This window comes from Lathamus discolor, chromosome Z (assembly GCF_037157495.1).
Source record: "Lathamus discolor isolate bLatDis1 chromosome Z, bLatDis1.hap1, whole genome shotgun sequence".
In the NCBI taxonomy this organism is placed as follows: Eukaryota; Metazoa; Chordata; class Aves; order Psittaciformes; family Psittacidae; genus Lathamus; species Lathamus discolor.
The window spans coordinates 26,734,657-26,752,810 of NC_088909.1; the positions used below are offsets into that span (position 1 = coordinate 26,734,657).

An 18,154-nucleotide genomic window follows, 5' to 3' on the forward strand; every position below is an offset into this window, starting at 1 on the left:
TTGTCCTGTCACTACAGTCCCTAGTGAAGAGTCCCTGCCCAGCATCCTTGTAGGACCCCTTCAGATACTGGAAGGCTACTATGAGGTCTCCACGCAGCCTTCTCTTTCTTTTTGTTCTTTGCAGCTCGACAGGACAGAGACAGCTGTGAACAACCTCAACCCAGCTTTCGCCAAGAAGTTCATCATTGACTACCACTTTGAAGAAGTTCAGAAGCTCAAGTTTGCCCTATTTGACCAGGACAAGTCAAGCATGCAGTTGTATGAGCATGATTTCCTTGGTGAATTCTCCTGCACACTGGGCGTGGTAAGTCTCTGAGGTCCTACAGCTTACTATCCTCCAGCAAAGGGACCCCAGATCACATCAGCCACAGAGACATGGGAGGATTAGAGCTGCAGCTCCTGGAAAAGTTGATTTAATTTGCTTGTCACACTTCAATTGTTGAGGTTGCACTGTTCCACATTAGGGTTGTTGGCTGCTTGCTAGAGCCTAAGTTAGTCATAGCGTGAGCTTCTGCTGGTGCCTGCAGGGAAATATCAACTGGAAGTGTTTGAGGTACCTGTATCTTACCAGGGGTTATAGTAAGCACCCTGATGACCATCTTGGATTTGGACTTGGGAAACTTCCAGATGTTTAAAGTTAGGATGTATTGTGGTCTACCTTTCTATCTCAGTTTAGCAGTTTTTTTTTTTTTTTTGTTTGATAGTTTTTGGGAGAGGGTTGGTTTTTAGGAAGTTATTTGAAAGCTGTGTCTATTGCAATGTGTAGCAAATAATCTCTCCTGCTTTAGTGTGTTGGTGCAGGAATGTATTTTCTGCTCTTGTGGAGAAGCTTTCAGGACACAATGGGATTCATAAGCCTTTGGAAGGTCCTTGCATTCATGAGCCCAGACCCTGTCAGGAGTTGGCAGCTATATGCTTCAAATGTTTCTGTCCTCTGAGCTTGCGCTGACTCAGAGGCAAGGGATGAGGGGAAATTCCTCCGTTCTTTTTCAGCATCCATCAGCTCAGGGCTGATGTGGTACCGGGTACAAGTGTAGAGGCTGGGAAAAACTGTCTCTGTTGTGCTTGGTGCTGCGAACAGGGAGGTAAGGAAACATTGTAAGAAGCAGGTTGGTATGGAGAGGCAGCCCAGGGTGTTCAGGGGAGCATGTGAATATGATTGTTTTGTCATACGGACTGCAATATGGCCACTGTATATGGCAAGGCAGAGTAAGTGACCTTACCATTGACAACTCAAGAGCCTGATGGGTTAGAAAAGCATTGGTGTTTACAAAGCTGAGGTTTAACCCTGGGTTTTTGGAAGTGCTCTGAGATGACCTAATTCTGCTCCTGCAGAAATCAAGAGACAGTGCAGGCAACAGCTCAGGCTGGTGTGCAGTGATTTAGGCCAAACCCATCCTTTACTGTTAGCTCTGTTGCTGAAACACAGCCAGCTCTGGTGTGGGGCAGTTCAGCAACGCTCACTGTGATGGTCCTGATCTTGATGGAAGCTGCAAGCAGGGAATTCACTGACATAAGGAAACAGAGCTTAAACCTTGCTGCTCCTAAATGTGGCTCTGCAAAAGTTCAGGGCTCTGCAGGCTCATGTCAGTGAGGAGCATTATCTGTATGCGCTGGAGAAGGAGGTGGAAGAGTCTTGTTGGGTCTTCCAGAAGAGGAGCATTATCTGTATGCACTGGAGAAGGAGGTGGAAGAGTCTTGTTGGGTCTTCCAGAAGAGCGCAACCTTTTCTAGTGCTTTGCTAGCTGATTAACCCAAAGCATGAGGCTGGACAGACCATGCTGGGGCTGTGGTAATGGTGGGAATGGGCAGCTGTTGGCAGGTCTCACTCACATCCAAGGTTGCTCACTTAGCCATAGCAGCTGACAAATATGGAATAAGTGTCTCCTGTCTCTTTAGGCACAGCTAGTGGACTTAATCTATCAGAAAAAAGAGAGCTCCGAACTTCTGTAATCTCATGTAAGCATTTACACCCTGCAAAGAGAACTCAGCTTATGTCAAGTGTGTGTCCAGTTTTTGCAGCAGTTCCTATGTGATCTTCTTGATGACCTGTAGTCCACAGTGAGACACAAGCTTGGCATGGAGGGATCTTCTCATTTTCCCTTTTTTTCCCTAAGGTTCTGTTAAGCTCCTCTCCCTCTGGCCAGCATGGGCTTGCAGCACAGTCAAGCTGTGGGGCAGAGCTAGACAGGAGGGGTAGCATATGTGTAGCATGTACCTTAGCATGTACCGTAGGGGTAGCATGTAGGGTGCCTGGTGAGGAGAGGGGTGAAACAGGTGGATGGGGCTTGTGGGTTCAGCCACCCGGCTGTGGGTGGCTGGATTTTGTCTGGTAAGGTGTGCCTGTAAGTCCTTCCCCAGTTCTGAGGCACGAACAGCTCTTGGAAGAGGAGGAGAGCAGCTGTGGGCAGCAACAACCACACAGCGAGCATCTGACTCTTCAATTTTGAGTTAGCATTGCAGCTCTGTCAGATTGGCCAGATTGTTTTATTGCAGCTAATTAGGTCTGTGGTGAGAGTTAGAAGGATGGTTGGATCATTCTCAGACTTGTCGTGACCTCTGTGGCCAAACGAAATGCAGCAGGCATCACACTGCAGGCTGGAGGTGTCCATGGTTTCTGCTAGGCAGGGTGGCAAGGAGATTTTGCCTCCCTGGACACAGTGTGCCACAAATGTCTAGTTACACTAGCTAGTGATACCTATGTGTTTATGAATCAAAAGCACCATAGCAAAAGCAACTTAAACTCTTGCTCTTTAAAACCATCACATGTTGTGCTATTGCAGCTAATGCCTTACTAAGAAGTCTCTCCTTACCTTAGAGACTGTAGCGATCGGACAAAGGTAATGGGTTTAAACTTGAACAGGGGAAGTTCATGTTAGATATCAGGAAAAAGTTCTTTACTGTGAGGGTGGAGAGGCACTGACATAGATTGGCCAGAAAAGTGGTAAATGCTCCATCCCTGGTAGTGTTCAAGGCCAGGCTGGACGGAGACTTGGGTGACGTGGTTAAGTGCGAGGCCTGCCATGGCAAGGGGGTATGAACTAGATGATCTCAAGGTCCTTTCCAGCCCTAACCATTCTATTATGCTATGATCTTTCTTATAAGCCACCTTTTAGTACTGAAAGGCCACAATAAGATTTCCCAGAAGGGAGAACATTTCTGGGGAGGAATGGGAGGAATTCAAGCATGGCTGGGTCACCTGGATGTCAGGAGCAACAAGACATTTCATTGCATGTTTTTTTATTGTCACTGTTATTTTCTGACTATGATCTTTCTTATAAGCCACCTTTTAGTACTGAAAGGCCACAATAAGATTTCCCAGAAGGGAGAACATTTCTGGGGAGGAATGGGAGGAATTCAAGCATGGCTGGGTCACCTGGATGTCAGGAGCAACCAGACATTTCATTGCATGTTTTTTTATTGTCACTGTTATTTTCTGACTGTGTGACATAAGACCAAAGGTGGAGGCAGAAGAATGGGTGGGACTGCACATTTTAAACTGCAACCCCTAGATCTCAAATGTGTCCCCAATAGGTATGGGAGCAGAGCACAGGCAGGTCCAGTAGGTTGTTAGATTCCCATGTGAGGGTCCACGCCTCTTGGGAGAAACTTACAGGATCCCCAGATCTGGAGGGGACTGAAACTCAGTGAGCTGAGAAAAATCTCAAGGGGTTCCATTCAGCTCCTGTGTCACCCTGTCTGGCCTCTCACAAGCGAGAAGTGAAAGGGAGAACATGCCTTCAGGGGATGCTGACCTCTTGGCAGCTGCTGTGTAGGGTGTCCAGAACAATGCTGGGGGAGAGCATCTGGCTTGTAACAAGGATTTACCAATGGAAGTGTGTCCCAGAAGAAAGTTGGTGGCAGAGTCACGTTAGAAGTATTTAAAATGGGGTCTGAAAAGTTGAGTTATGATTTTGCTAGGAGCATAGTAACATAGTAGCTCTGGTTGTGTGAGGTCCCACCGACCTCTTCCGCAGAGGAGCTGGTCCCTGGATTCAGCGGGAAGTAGTGCTTCAGCCTCTTGTGCTGCTCTGCACTGTTCAGCTGCTGCCCTGTTCCCTGTGGGCTCAGGTAATGGTGGTGATATTCACAGTATCGTGGTCATCCCTGAGCGTGATGCCTTTCTTCTACTCCTGTAAATGCTTAATCAGAATTAACTGAGTCGCTTATGAGACTGATCATTTGTACAATCATGATTTTATTTTCTTTGGCTTCCCTAGATTGTCTCCAGCAAGAAAATAACAAGGACTCTCCTTTTGGGGAATGGCAAGCCAGCTGGGAAAGGGATGATAACGGTACAGTTACTCCTTTATATTACCTACTGTATGCAAGGGTGGATAATCACCTGGGGGCAATGCAGGGCACTCACCTCGGGTCCAGGAGACTTGACTTTATCTCATGAGCATTTTTCCCTCCTGTTTTTCTGCCCACTTTGGTCTCTTTGAAGCACTGTGTCTTCTGGGCAGGGACTATGTTGCCTAGCGTCTGCCTGGTGCCCAAGGCTGTGAGTCTTCAGCCTCTGCTTCAGTCTCTGAAACAAGAAAAACCTCAATCTAGAGGAGTATAAAGTAAAACCCTGCTGCTGCTCTTTGTTATCTGGTACAACATGGCTGCTCAGCCCTCACTGGCACTGCTGGAGGTGAGAGGGCTGATGCCTCTGCTGTCGATTTTTTTTGTAGGAAGAGGATGGGAGCTGTGCCATAGCAACAATTCTCATAGCAACAGCCACTGCTTCCGATGCAGACCCCTTTGGGCAGTGGCCTACCCACTCTAGATCTCTTTAGCAATAGGGTTTTTTTAAAAGAAAAGACTAAATTTAGGTGCATTTCCCTCCTGACACATTGACCATCCTTTTTGGTCTCTTCTGTGTTCTGGGTTTTGTGAGACAAGCAGCTGGGCAGCAAAGGTGTGGAGGAAAAGGCCAGCAAGGAGTTAAACTTCCACCAGGTTTAAAAGCACTGGGTTTAAAAGCCCAGGGACCTGGCTGCTGCATGTGCATCTCCATTGCTGTTTGCTCTGGAGGCTAGAAGGATGCTGCCAGCTTTTCTGTCTTAATCACTGCAGTTAGTCTTTAAAGGAAATAGTAAAAGCCATACAAGCGTATGTGCCAGCCCCAAGATGTGTATACTAGCTCATGACACCCAGTTCAATGCTGAAGAAGGAAGAACTGGACCAGATTAAAAGCTTCCAGACAAGTTCAAAGGTTACACATGTTATAAAAAAGGAAGGTCATGAATGTGTCACTAAAAATCAAAGGGTCTGAGACATCTGCTTAATTTTGTACCATTGATGTGATTTTCTGATCTGTGGCGTGGTTGGTTTTTTTTTCTCTGGCTTGGGCTGGGTGATGACAACAGGGTTGTGTGTGGTGGGCACCTTTACCCACTGCTTGGCACAGCACACTGCTGGAGCATGGGCTATGGACACTATTGGAGGAGCAGGCTCTAGCTTTAGATAAGACATGGAGTTTGGAACCAAAGCCTGCCTTCCTCACCCCTACCCTCTTTGATTCTGTCCAAGTGTCCAGTTCCTTAACTGAGATGCCACAGGGGTGAATGCAACAGAAGAACCTTGGTTGGGTGGACGTGGTTGCGTGAGGGTCCCTAGGTTTGAAGAGGTGGGGGAAAATCCCAAAGAAACCCACTGTATTTGTAAAATCGATCCTGAGACCTTGCTGCATGCCTTTGCTGGGCACAGAGGTGGGGATGTAGTTACTGTCCATGCTGGCTAAGAGAAGATGCCACCAGGAGCGTGCATCTGTGTGGCACAAGGGTGTCCCTGGCTTGTCTGCACAGTCCAGCTTTTTTGTAGCCTGCAGTGAGCCCTAAAATGCTGGACACTGGCTGAGTGTGCTTTTGTGGATATCAGCAAAAGGCAAATTTCGTCCACTTCCCTACAGCTCCTCTTCCTCCTGCTGGTTGTGGTGACCGTGCGTGCCCAATGAGGACTAGATGGGAGAGAAACTCAATGCTGTGCCTAAGCATTAGAGAACTTTTTACTTCCCATCTATACAGAGCAGAGGAGAAAATTGTGTTTTGCATGTCTTGAATGGGTCCTTTGTGGACAAAAGAGTTGTGTTTGCCATGGAAAGGGTGGGAGGTTGTTCAGGATGTTAAAGAGCTGCCCAGGCAGATTCAAAAGCTGCATCTCTGCAGACTCCCTGACTCTCCTGAGTGCCAGTAACCCCCTGACTTCTCATTCTGCAGAAAATTGTCCCCTTTATTTCTGCACGTTTTTCTACAAACTTTGCTGTGATTACTCCACATACCTCCAGTGAGGAAATACTTCCCTCCAGGACAACCTCCTTGGGAGCCAGCAAACAAATGAACTTGGGAGCACCATGTGTGAGGGAATTGTTCATCCCGTGCTCCCACAAGGGAGGATGCTGCAGCCAAGGATGCTAGGGAACGACTCAGCCCACCGCAGGGAGCGGAGGAGGAAGAGGTGGGGAGCAGCTGCTTGGGCAGGACACAGCCTTGAGGAGATAAAATACAAATGATTCAGAAAATGGCTGGTAACAGAAGTGAATAAATGTGGGGTGGTGTTTTTGGTTTTTTGTTGGGTTTTTTTGTTATAAACATTCATTTTCTTAAAATACCAAGAGACTCATTAGACCATGTTCCAGACAAAACTGGCCCACTGGTGGCTGGCAGCTGAAGCCCTTCTGGAGTGTATGTGAATAAAGTCTCTTAAACTGAAGTAATCTGGGCTGTGCTCCTGACTGCTGCCGTGCCTTGTCTTTCAGATAGCTGCCCAAGAACTCTCTGACAACAGGGTGATTACTCTGAGCATGGCCGGCAGAAAACTGGATAAAAAGGTGAGTGGGGTTCTGACTGGGGGATGCAGTGTTAAACTTCTGACCCTCATAGGCTAAAGAAATCTCTACTTTTGGACATAGCAGTGACATAAAATAGCCCTGCTGGAGCAAGCATCAGGATAAGACTGGAGGGGTTCAAGTCCTGGCGGTGCCACTGAGTACACCCCTGCTTCAGTTTTCCTGTTGGCATGTATTGCTTTCTTCATCATGCACACTGAAATGGAAAGATAATGTGTGGCACAGGATCTGCATACTTGCGTGTCCTAAAGACAGCAGATACACTACTTTGGTTGCTGTCATTTGGAAATGTCTCCTGATGGAGCCAGCAGTGTTGATGCCCCTTGAACCTCAGAAGTGCTGACAGCTCCTGGCTTATTGCCTTCAGCCCCTCTGGAAGTGGAGTGAACATCATCTTGTGTCCCAAACAGTAGGGCCTATCTTTTCTGAGGAAGAAGTGTTGACCTCATGGTGTCAAGTAGTGCCCGAGTTTTGCTTTGGATATGATATGCAGGAAATCGAGAACTTCTCTGAACAAAGCCATCTGACCTTATTTACCAGGTAACCAGTGATATTCCTCTTAAACCAGTGCTGTTGCTAAGCAACCGATGGGAATATTATTTTTCCCTTCTTCCTAGTAAGAGCTTGTGTTACTGGGAGGATAGCCCTCAGTTTTTAAACTGGGGTAAAGCAAGCATCCAGACAGAAGGGTATTTGCTGGGGCAGAAGACATTGTTTGTTCAGTCCTGTTGTCCAAACTGGATGGATGCCTGGTTTACCCAAGTTTTTTTCCCACTTGAACTTGCTGGCAATAGCTTTTTTCTTGCCCTCCTGCTCTCCCTGCCTAGTGCAGAGAACTAAATGCCCCTGCTAGAAAATTCCCACATAACTTCATAAATGGTCTTGAAAATGTCTGGGATGTGGCTGGGGGTCAATTCCCATGCATGTCAATGAAGACCTCCATAATCCAACAGTTTTCTTCTGGCACCTGAAGAATAAGCCTCTGCTCCCTTGCAAAGCAAGGGATGGGATTTCACAGCAGACTTGGCGCCCTTCCTTCAATATTCAGGGTCCTTTTGCAGCTGTGGCCACTGTGAAGATCAGGGCCAAGAACCTGGGTCCTCCCTGCATGCCTGAGGCACACCTCCACTTGTTGTATCAGCCACTTCCTTAGGGGCACCATATGCTCCATGGGCAAGAGTTGCCTTTCTAATTCAACCAAACTCCTCTACCAGGCATAACCTATTGCATCTTCTGATATTCTTCAACTAGAGCACAATACCTGTGGGTCTGCTGCCCATCAGACCCACAGTCAAGGTACAAAAATTCAGCATCTACCTGGTTACACAGGGATAAGGACTGTGATATTCTTTCTTGGTCTCCATCCAGCTTATCAGTAGGTGTCAGCAGAAAGCTCCTTCCTCAGTGAATGCCTGCTGATGGGGTTTCTGTGTGGACTTACATTAACACACAGCACAGCACTGCTCAGGGTCCTGCTTATACTCAAAGGATGTTCATGTCACTTCACAGAAATTCAAATAGTCTCTGAAAAAGGAAATTGGGTGATACACAATTCTTTTTGGTCATTATTGGCAGCTCCGACCATGAACACCCTGAATCTAGGACCTTTCTCAGGTTGTGGGCAGCTCCTCCTCCCCATTACATGCTGGTGGTTTCTCCACCTACAGCTCACCAGCTTTCTTTACATGCCAAAGCTGCACAGCAGGCGCATGTCAGCAGCAGAACCAGCCTGAAGCTCTTGTTCTGTATCAGGAACCATCCTGGCCAGCTCTTGGAAGAGTTGTTTCAAGAAAAAATCACTTGCAGAAGGGAGGTACTTTCGCCTGGTACCAGCCCTGGTGAACTCAGAGCTGTGTGTGCCACCACAGCCATGGGGGCAGCCAGAGGGCAACGATGCTTCAGCATGTCTTAGGAAGAGCAAGCACTGTGAGCTGGGACTGCTGCTGGAAGCTGTGGTTTGAAGATGCACCTAGTGGAAGTGCCACCTCCACCCTCCTCATCTGTGGTGTACAAGGACCGGTTTGGATTATTTAGATTCTTGGATCAATTTCCAGACCGATCTGGTCTGCTGAGCTCCTTGTGGTTGCTCAGCTTCCATCTCCTGCCAGGTTTGCAGGAGTGAGGTGTTTGTTGTTTTGATGTTTTAAAATAGTAGCATGTAATCCTGTGGCTTGGAGGCATCACCCACCCCATTTTGAATGGAACAATATTGACTGGGCTTGCAGACCAGGCTGGTCCACATGGGATGACAGCTGACATCCTTCAAAGCTCCCTGCTGCCATCTGAGCTGGTGCCTCCACTAACCCACGCTGGGCTGGCTGTTGAAACTGGACTGGGTTGCAAGTTAAGCCAGCAAAAACAGGGTCGGGTACCCATTGCTGGTTCTTTAATCCATCAGTGAAGTTTAAAAGTGCCAAGGCCAGGCACTGTGAGTGAGCAGGATCAGAACTGTGCCATAACCCTAACCCTGCAGAAAAAATGGCTTGGTTTTCTCTTCTGCAAACACAGAATCATAGAATCGTTAGGGTTGTTAAGGACCTCAAGATCATCCAGTTCCAACCCCCCTGCCATGGGCAGGGACACCTCACACTGAACCATGTCACCCAAGACTTCATCCAACCTGCCCTTGAACACCACCAGGGATGGAGCACTCACAACCTCCTTGGGCAACCAATTCCAGTGCCTCACACCCTAACAGGAAAGAATTTCCTCCTTATATCCAATCTAAACTTCCCCTGTTTAAGTTTTAACCCGTTACCCCTTGTCCTGTCACTACAGTCCCTGACGAAGAGTCCCTCCCCGGCATCCCTATAGGCCCCCTTCAGATGCTGGAAGGCTGCTATGAGGTCTCCATGCAGCCTTCTCTTCTCCAGGCTGAACATGTGAAAAAGGGTAGGAGAAAATAGCCCCACGTTACCAGAGCACATCACTGTGAGAGTTTTTGGTCTGCTCTTCTGGCAGAAGCAAGTTTTTGTTTCTCCAAGCCCAAACACTTGGCAGTGATATACTTTTCTGTCTGGCTTTGGAAACAGGATTTGGATACAAATGGTAATGGGTTTTCTGCTGGAGCCTCACTAGAGCATGTGTCTGTCCCAGCCGCCACCTCCCATGCTGGCTGTGGACAGCAACTCCTGGGGCGTCCATGCTTCCTCCTCCTCCATGAGCAGTCCCCTGCATCCCTGCTGCATCACTTGGAAGCCTCAAAAGCTCCTGTTCAAACTCTTAAGAAGTTCCTCCAGTTTTTTGCAGGACTCAGGCACCCACATCCTGCTGGGAGGAAAAACCCAGCTGCAACAGCTTGAGTTCTCAGCAAATAATATGGGATATTTTAGGCTGGGGTTTTTTTTTTTTTCTCCACTTCCTAGTCTTGCTGAATAGGAATGAAGTCCTTTGTTGAAATGCTGTAGTTTCCCTGTGTGGATGCCACCAGAGCCGTCCTGCTCTGCTGCAGATGCCCCCATGTGCGGCAAGGATATATTTTTCTCATGAGACAAGTATTTCTTGTGACCAGCAGCCCTTTAGTATCTTTGAATATCTGAGGAGATAGGCAGGAAAGGCAGTACACACTGACTCCGGGCTGCGCATCTCGGCGGGTGTTACATGATCTCTGTCAACACCAGGGCAGCTTGCTTCTGAAAGATTTCCTCTGCTTGTACTTCACTGCTGTGTGGAGGAGGGTGGGGTTTTTTTGTTTTCCCCCAAGACACTCATGCCCTTCATAATTCTGCTTTTCTTTCGGAGCTTTGGATGTTTTTCAAGCCCAAATGCAGCTGCCTCCCATCTGGGGCTGTTTTCCATGGCATCTGCATCCAGAGAGCAAACTGGTGCCAGGGCACATGCCAGGGTGCTGGCTCTCCTGCAGCGTCAGTGCCAAAATGTGGCACGAAAGTCCATGGGATCATGTGGCCAGGGCACAGAGGAGTGGCTGCCCATCGGTGCTGCGGTTTGCTGGCGTGCTTTTGAGCCCCTCTTGTGAGGACATGAGTCTGCAGGGTTGGCACTGCTTGGGGAAGGAGGTGCCTTGGACTGGCTGCTTGCAGAGCACTGTGTGACCCATCCTGCTCTTCTCCCGCAGGACCTGTTTGGAAAGTCAGACCCTTTCTTGGAGTTCTATAAACCAGGTGACGATGGGAAATGGATGCTGGTCCACAGAACAGAGGTGAGCGCAACTCTAACCCAAGCTGCAAAGACACAACCATTCCTTACATTAGCTCCTCTTGCCCTTCATGGTACTGTCTCACCATTGACCAAATAAATGTGGTGGGATCCAGGGATTTCTAAAACTTACGGCTGCCTTCCTGGTACCCAGTTGAGACTGCTGGACTCCAGTGGATAAAGATTTACCGAGGCTAGCAAGCACCTGAGATCTGTTCTGTATTATACCCTCCTGAATTTACCAAGCAGAGAGGGAGATGGTTTTCTAACCCATGTTAACCGCTACTCTCAGCCTGGACATGGGCTGAGCCCTGGGCCACTCTCCCTCCACTTGCAGGACAGCAAGATGATCTGTGGCCCGGGCAGATGGTGGAGAGAGGTGGCTGCAGGTGGCCTAGGGAGTAACAATGGGGAAAGGCTAAAACAAGCTTTTGCCAGATCCACAGCTAGGAGGATGCTCAGGTGTCTCCAGCTTCAGCGTACAAGCACTTGGCTCATGTCTAGTGGAGCTGGAGCCCCTGCTGAGAAGGCTATACCTATACCAGGGTGTTTATTTACCAAGTCTTGCGGTAAGTTGCTTTTTACCACTGCTCTGCAGTCCATGACGATTTCCCCCACTCACACCAGGACGTGTGTAACATCCCATGATCTGTGGTGCTGATATGGGCTGACACTAGCCCTGCTCTTTTTTTTTTTTTTTTTTTTTGTGCTTTCCCACACACATTTCCATGCTATTTAATTCATACCAAACTTAATATTTCTCTTTGTATTTCTATGGGAGCAGGATGGGACCTTGTTTGGTTGTTTCCTCCTGGTTTAGTGTGGGTAGCAGGGCTTTGACTCACCAAGATATGTTTCTCAGACACCTGGGGATTCGGAGTGACCTTCAGCACTTCCTCCTGGAAGAAGCATGGGAATTGGGAATGGGGCTTTGCACCAGCCATCACTGTTAAGCAGATCAGATTTACGGGGAGCACATGTATATACTGGTTTTTCCTCTGGGTTGCTGCCCAGTTTCTCTGCTCTCCTGTTTCACTGGAAAAGGGTCTAGCCAGGTTTTGTTTGTTTGGGTACTCTAACAGTCTGTTTTTGTTTGTTTGTTTGGGTGCTCTAACAGTCTTTTTTTGTTTGTTTGGGTGCTCTAACAGTCTTCTCCTTACCAGCCCCAAATGCATCCCATTGCCCTCAGAGGAATCCCACACCATGTGACCAACTATGTGTTTTGAGGCTGGATATGAAGTAATAAGGTTCCCCATTCTTACAGCCTTTGGTGTTGAAATATAACCAGCTCTTGGTCTGATGTAGGTATTCCCTGTGCCATGATGGAGGTACCTGGCAGGGAAGGATCAGGGTACTCATTACAGCTGGTATTGAAGCATCAGTGTGGATGCCCAGCTGGCTGCCATGCAGTGGAGATGCCAGATCCTTCTCCAAGCAGTGCAGGGCCTGGCTGGCAGCACGGGCACCATCTTGGGGTGCATAGGCTCCCTCTGCTCTTTCCAGCCTTCCGCAGGAGGAGTTTACGTATTCTTGACTAAACTGTGCTTGCAGCATCAGGGTTTCTTTCACCTGGTCTCACATCAAAGCCTCTCTGAAAAACAAGATGCCTGTTTAGGTCCTGTGTTGCTGTTTGCCTGCAGCACAGCCATGAACCTCTTCCAGCTGTGCTGTTACAGTCCTCCAGTCCCTGTGTTTGCCTTGCACACAGAAGGGTTAATCTGCCACCCATATCCAAGTTTCTAATACTCACATAAATCTCTCTTTTAAAGCACCACACCTTCATGAAACAGGGTCTTCACCTGCTCACAGGCATCTCTGAGGTACATGGCATGTGCCTGGAGCCTGCCAGTGTTTGCTTTGTTTCCACCAAGGAAACCTAAGCAAACAGTAGTATTCTCTCAGGAAATGTCAAAAAGCATCAATTAATATTTCTCCAACTGAGGCAGCAGATGTTACTCAGATTAGGCAGGAGCGCTGGATGTGCCCAGGGCTGTTTGGCTTTCCTGGCTGGTTGCAGCATCCCACTGCTCCATCTTCTTGGTGGTCAGACCCCAGATGGATATAGGCTGCCCTGGAATGCTGAGGGAGAGTAAGCAATGAGTAAGGTGCAAGCAGTGGGAAGCAGAGGGTGTAAATAGTAGCTCCTGGCCTTGGACTGGTGGGGTAGGTGGATGTGCCCATGCTCTGGGCTGGGTTGTCTGCTGCAGCTGTTTTCTCAAGCAGGTTTGTTTAATTGCCTTGGAGATGTAATGCAAACGAATCTGCTGGAAGTCACAAGTGCTACAGCTTGAGAAGGAGGGGGGATGCTGTATCTAAGTTAGGAAGGCCAAAGAGGGCTGAGATGGAGCTTCTGCAGCTTGCCTGGCCTGCCCCACTGAGAACCTGGTCCAGGGCTGGAGATGTGACCCTGCTTCGTGTCAGTCCCTCCCAGAAGATGTGTCTGTTGTAACAGCATCCTTCTGTTCCACCCTGCAGGTGGTCAAGTACACGCTGGACCCCACCTGGAAGCCCTTCACTGTGCCTTTGGTGTCACTGTGCGATGGAGATGTGGAGAAGCTGATAAAGGTAAAGGGGGCACCTTCGGCTTTCGTTGTGGTGGTCAGTCTCTGGGATTGATCATTAAACATCTAAAACCCCATGGCTGATTTATTTAAAAAAAAACCAAACCAACCAAAGCAGAAAAATCCCCGAACCTCCCCAAAACCCTACCCTTGTTTGGGATCTTCAACAGGAAAGGTTGGGAACTTCAGCAGGTCTCCTTGCAGGAGGTTGTGTCTGTGTCTGAGGCTGGTTTGTGCTCCTTCCACCCTAGGTGGTGTGTTACGACTATGACAGTGATGGAGGACATGACTTCATCGGGGAGTTTCAGACCTCAGTGGCCGGGATGTGCGAAGCCCAAGATGCCTTTCCAGTAAGTGCTGACACACTTTCAGGGAAGAGCAAGGAATGGGCTCCTTGAAGCTGACAGTGGATTTTGGTACTAGCTCTGAGACCCTCAGCCTGTTCTGAGAGGCCAAGTCCAGCCACCTTTCTGCTTCCACCCGCACCATAAGTGACCAATGCCACAGCTGTAGCTAAAGCATCTGAGCTAGAGAGCTAAGGCAGTCCTGGGCTCTGCTGAAATGTCTGAAGCAGTACCCATGATTTAGGGGGTGCCCTGTGGTTTGGAGGCCAGAAGGCGACGTGATGTGCTGCACTGGTTTTGTGGCCAAAGGTGTCCCCATCTTCCACTTGAAGTTTTGGACAAAAGCCTTAGCAGAAGCCACTTGATTTGAAGGCATGCTGTGAAGACTCATGGATAAGCAGGGCTGCTGTCATTTCTAGGAGTACTGCCTGCCCTAATTATTCATGTGTTAGACGCACCCCATCCCCAGCAGGTTCTGTGCCTGCAATTCCATCATTAAATACCTTTAACTCACTCTGATTCTTTTCTGTCTCGTCAGCACTTTGAGAGGCATGGAGGGAGGGTGCCCCTGGGATGTGGCTGCTGGTGCATCTGCAGTCCATAGCACAGACAAGCACCACTTTCACACCGGTGTCTACCTCATGTGTTACAGCTTGAGATGGAGTGCATTAACCCCAAAAAGCAAAAGAAGAAAAAGAATTACAAGAACTCGGGGATCATAATTGTCAATTCCTGCAAAGTGAGTATGATGCTGGGATATTTCTTTCTGCTTCTGTCTGGGCTCAGCTCTCCCATCCCTTCTGCCTCCAGCGTCCTTGCATTTACAAGTGCAGGTCCAGCAGAGCATGAATCAAAGCGTGATTTCCTTTCTGCCTGGGTACCTTGCCACTTGGAGCACCCAATGTATCAACTTACTGGTGCCACCCTATGCTCAGGTAGCCACAGACCCAGGAGGAGGTGTTCAATAGGGGCAGCATCTGCAGGAAGCCCAAGCTTTAGGTGCTTACCAACTCCTTCGTGTCAGGTCAGGTGAGAGGGGTCTTTGTTCTGAGCCAAGGTCTTGAAGTCATCCCTTTGTATGGCACCAATACAGCTTTTCCCACACTAGATCTGCAGGTGGCATGAGACTGTTTTGGCCATGGGAGGAGGACCTTCCATTTATTTCACCATGACAGACACTTCCAGCTCTCAATGACCTCTGTCTGGGTCCCCCAGCCTAGCTCTCGCCCAACATACAGCCCTGCTTGGCCTCATATGACTTGTGAACTGCCAAAACGGTGCCGTGGGAGTCCCAGGTGGTTATTCCCATTGTTCTGCCAGGTGGCTGAATGTCCCCAGAGGCTCCACGTCACAGTGACACAGGCTTGGGCACTTTCTGTGGGTTTTCTGGTATTTTTTTGTTCTGTGATGGTGAAGACTGCTGAAACACTCCTTGTTTTGGTTTGGTTTTCTTTCAGATAACCAGAGATTTCTCCTTCCTGGACTACATCCTAGGAGGCTGCCAGCTGATGTTTACTGTAAGGACTTTTGCTCCTCTCTGCCCAGTAATAGTAACACATATCTAACAGTCAAAACCAGAGAGGGACCTTCTGCATGAGATTTGGCACCAGCTTGGGTGGCTTTTCATGGCAATGAGGAGATGCCTTGTTTTGCTGCTAAACTGCATGGGTTTGGGGTGTTTGAGGGTCGTTACTGTGATGTTCAGGTGCATCCAGTAGCCTGGAGGGAGCTGGCTAGGCTCTGGCTGAAGGTCAGACTTACACAAAGACCCCCTTCCCCTTCTCAGAATGTTACCAGCTTTTCTCCCCATTGCAGGGTTTTTCATAGAAGCTCTCCTTATTTTGAAGCCAGCTGGGAGGTTTTGGGCTGTTAAGGAGATGGTCTTCTGCATTTTTACTGCCATTTCCACCTTCTTTCAAGCTGGACTGTAGCTTGTCAGGAGTAACTGAGGATGTTACAACCCTGAGTGAAACCACCACAATGCGGAAGTGGGGTTTTCAATTTCTCCAAACTTTTCTGGTGCAGTGTGCAGAGAGCTGTGAGCACGCACAGGATTTCAGTTTGTATGTTGTTGTTTCATCTAAAAACATGGTGGAGTGGGAGAGTGGGAGGAGAAGGAAGAGTTGTCATAGGAACAGGAGAGATTGGGAGAGCTTTTGTGTGCCATTCTGCCTCTGTGTGCTCAGGTTGTGGTGCTGGAGGGTGAAGAGAAAATAGAGCTCTTGTGTGAATTAGGCTTGAATGATGAAATCTCCCCACACCCCATCTAAAGATCTGCTGGTTACTGGAGGGCTTCTCCGCTGCCCAAGGCATCTTTGGTCCAAAACCTGAGGTGGGTTTGCAATGGGTGCAACACTGCAGGAACACCGGAGCTGGGAGGAGGCAGCTGCTGCACATGCCCCTGCAGTTTGGAAAGGCAGCTGGTGTCCTCCTATGGAGGAAGGCTGTGGGGAGAGAAGGGCTAAAGCCACAGAGGAGAGGAGCATTGTGTCCAGCCGCTTGCTTTGTGCTGCAGGCAGCTGCATCCCTCTGGAACCTGTAGCCCGGGTGCTGCTCTTTGTGGCATTGCTTGTCTGACTCCTTTGGGCCCCTCTACTGTGCTTGCCTTTCCCTGTTGCTCTCCAGCCATGTTTGTGGTGGCTCAGCAGGAGTTTGGCACACGGGCATGGGTGTTACAACGTTTTTGGTAAAGCTGTAAAGTTGCTTGATGAAGTTGGGTTTTCACAGAACCGTAGTTTGGGTTGGGAAGGAATTTTGAAGATCATCAGTCCAACTTGCCCTGCCACGGGCAGGGACACCTTCCACTACACCAGGTTGCTCCAAGCCCCTTCCAACCTGGCCTTGAACACTGCCAGAGATGGGGCAGCCACAGCTTCTCTGGGCAATCTGTGCCAGCGGCTCACCACACTCGCTGAACAACAGTTTTCTGTTATCTCCAATCTAAACTTACCCTCTTCCAGTTCAAGACCATGCCCCCTTATCCTGTCAAGCCTGTTTTATCAGCCAGCCCAGCACAGAGTGGTGGCATGTCGTGGGCTGTGACTATTTTCTTGCCTCAGCCAGGCCAAGGTCCTTTCTCATCTAGACCACAGTTCATCCTCTCCCATTACAGATATGGAGCAAAATCCTGTGTGAATCCCCTGAGCTCAATTTAGCCCTGGAGTTATTCTGGGTTTTGCATATTTGCTGAGCAAACAAGGTGAGCACAGTTGCGCCGCCCGCTTGTCTCTTCCTGGCTCTTCCTTTCCAGTCAATTCAAATTGGGTGGTTCAGCATCTCCTGTGCTGACCAGATTTAACTGAGTCTGGGATGGGCATTTCTACACGTCTTTAAATAGCAAGCCTAATTGAGGAGGGAGAAGAAGGAGTGCCTTACCGACAAAGTCCCCTGAGACCTCAGTATACACTGGTTCTCAGAAAACCCCAGTGAATTCCTCAGGGAAAGATGTGCTCAGGGTTGTGACTTGTTGATCAAAGACCTTGGGATGAGGATGCCCAGGTGGCCCTGGCTGCTTTAGTGTCCATGGAGCTACTCAGTTCCTGAACTTAACACTTGGGAGATGGGCAGCAAAGATCCTGAGCTGGAGATGGTACGGCCTGCTGCAGAAGCAGGGGCTGCTTCAGGACATGATTTGTGATGCTGGCTGGTGAAAAATGTAGGTGTAATAGTGAATGGCTTTGCCTAACTTAGTGTTGAATCAGCTTTTTTCAGGGAAGGTGAAGAGCTGTTAAACTTTTTCAAGTTTGAGGTTTGGATCTTGATGGGGCTGTGTGTGGACCTCAAAGGGAATGAAGGCTTGGTTGCCAGGTCTGTGGTGATGTCTGCTAAAGGAGGACAGGTCTGTGCTTCTCTCTTGTCCCCCAGGTTGGGATTGACTTCACAGCCTCCAACGGGAACCCTCGAGACCCCTCCTCTTTGCACTACATCAACCCCATGGGGACAAACGAATACCTGTCAGCTATCTGGGCTGTCGGCCAGATCATCCAGGACTATGACTCGTAAGTACCATGCCCCTCTGCCTCCTCCCTGTTTTGTGGATGTTTTCCTGACTTCCTGGGGGGCTGATAGGATGCAGGCATCTTGATTTCCCAGCTGCAAGGCAAGGATTAAATAACACCTTGATTTTGAAAAACTTCTTGGAGAAACTTTCCATATACATTGGGATGCAGGAGGACGACAGGGTAACGACAAAGATTCTCCTCTCCCCCCATCACTGCTGTTGAGAGAAAGGGTGGCTTAGCAAAGGTGAGGCATCCACT

The 18,154-nt window shown here is 48.8% G+C and overlaps 1 protein-coding gene across 2 annotated transcripts in view; it reads left to right on the top strand.

Annotated features, from left to right (window-relative positions):
- The window catches only part of CPNE2 (copine 2), a 54,108-nt gene that overhangs the window by 22,677 nt on the left and 13,277 nt on the right, over positions 1-18,154 (top strand). For both annotated transcript variants that reach the window (XM_065661796.1, XM_065661797.1), the window contains 9 exons: positions 125-304; positions 4,221-4,295; positions 6,746-6,817; positions 10,911-10,994; positions 13,466-13,555; positions 13,803-13,901; positions 14,548-14,634; positions 15,353-15,412; positions 17,760-17,893. In XM_065661796.1, the coding sequence (XP_065517868.1) occupies positions 125-304; positions 4,221-4,295; positions 6,746-6,817; positions 10,911-10,994; positions 13,466-13,555; positions 13,803-13,901; positions 14,548-14,634; positions 15,353-15,412; positions 17,760-17,893 (881 nt within the window). The remainder of the gene's footprint in view (positions 1-124; positions 305-4,220; positions 4,296-6,745; positions 6,818-10,910; positions 10,995-13,465; positions 13,556-13,802; positions 13,902-14,547; positions 14,635-15,352; positions 15,413-17,759; positions 17,894-18,154) is intronic.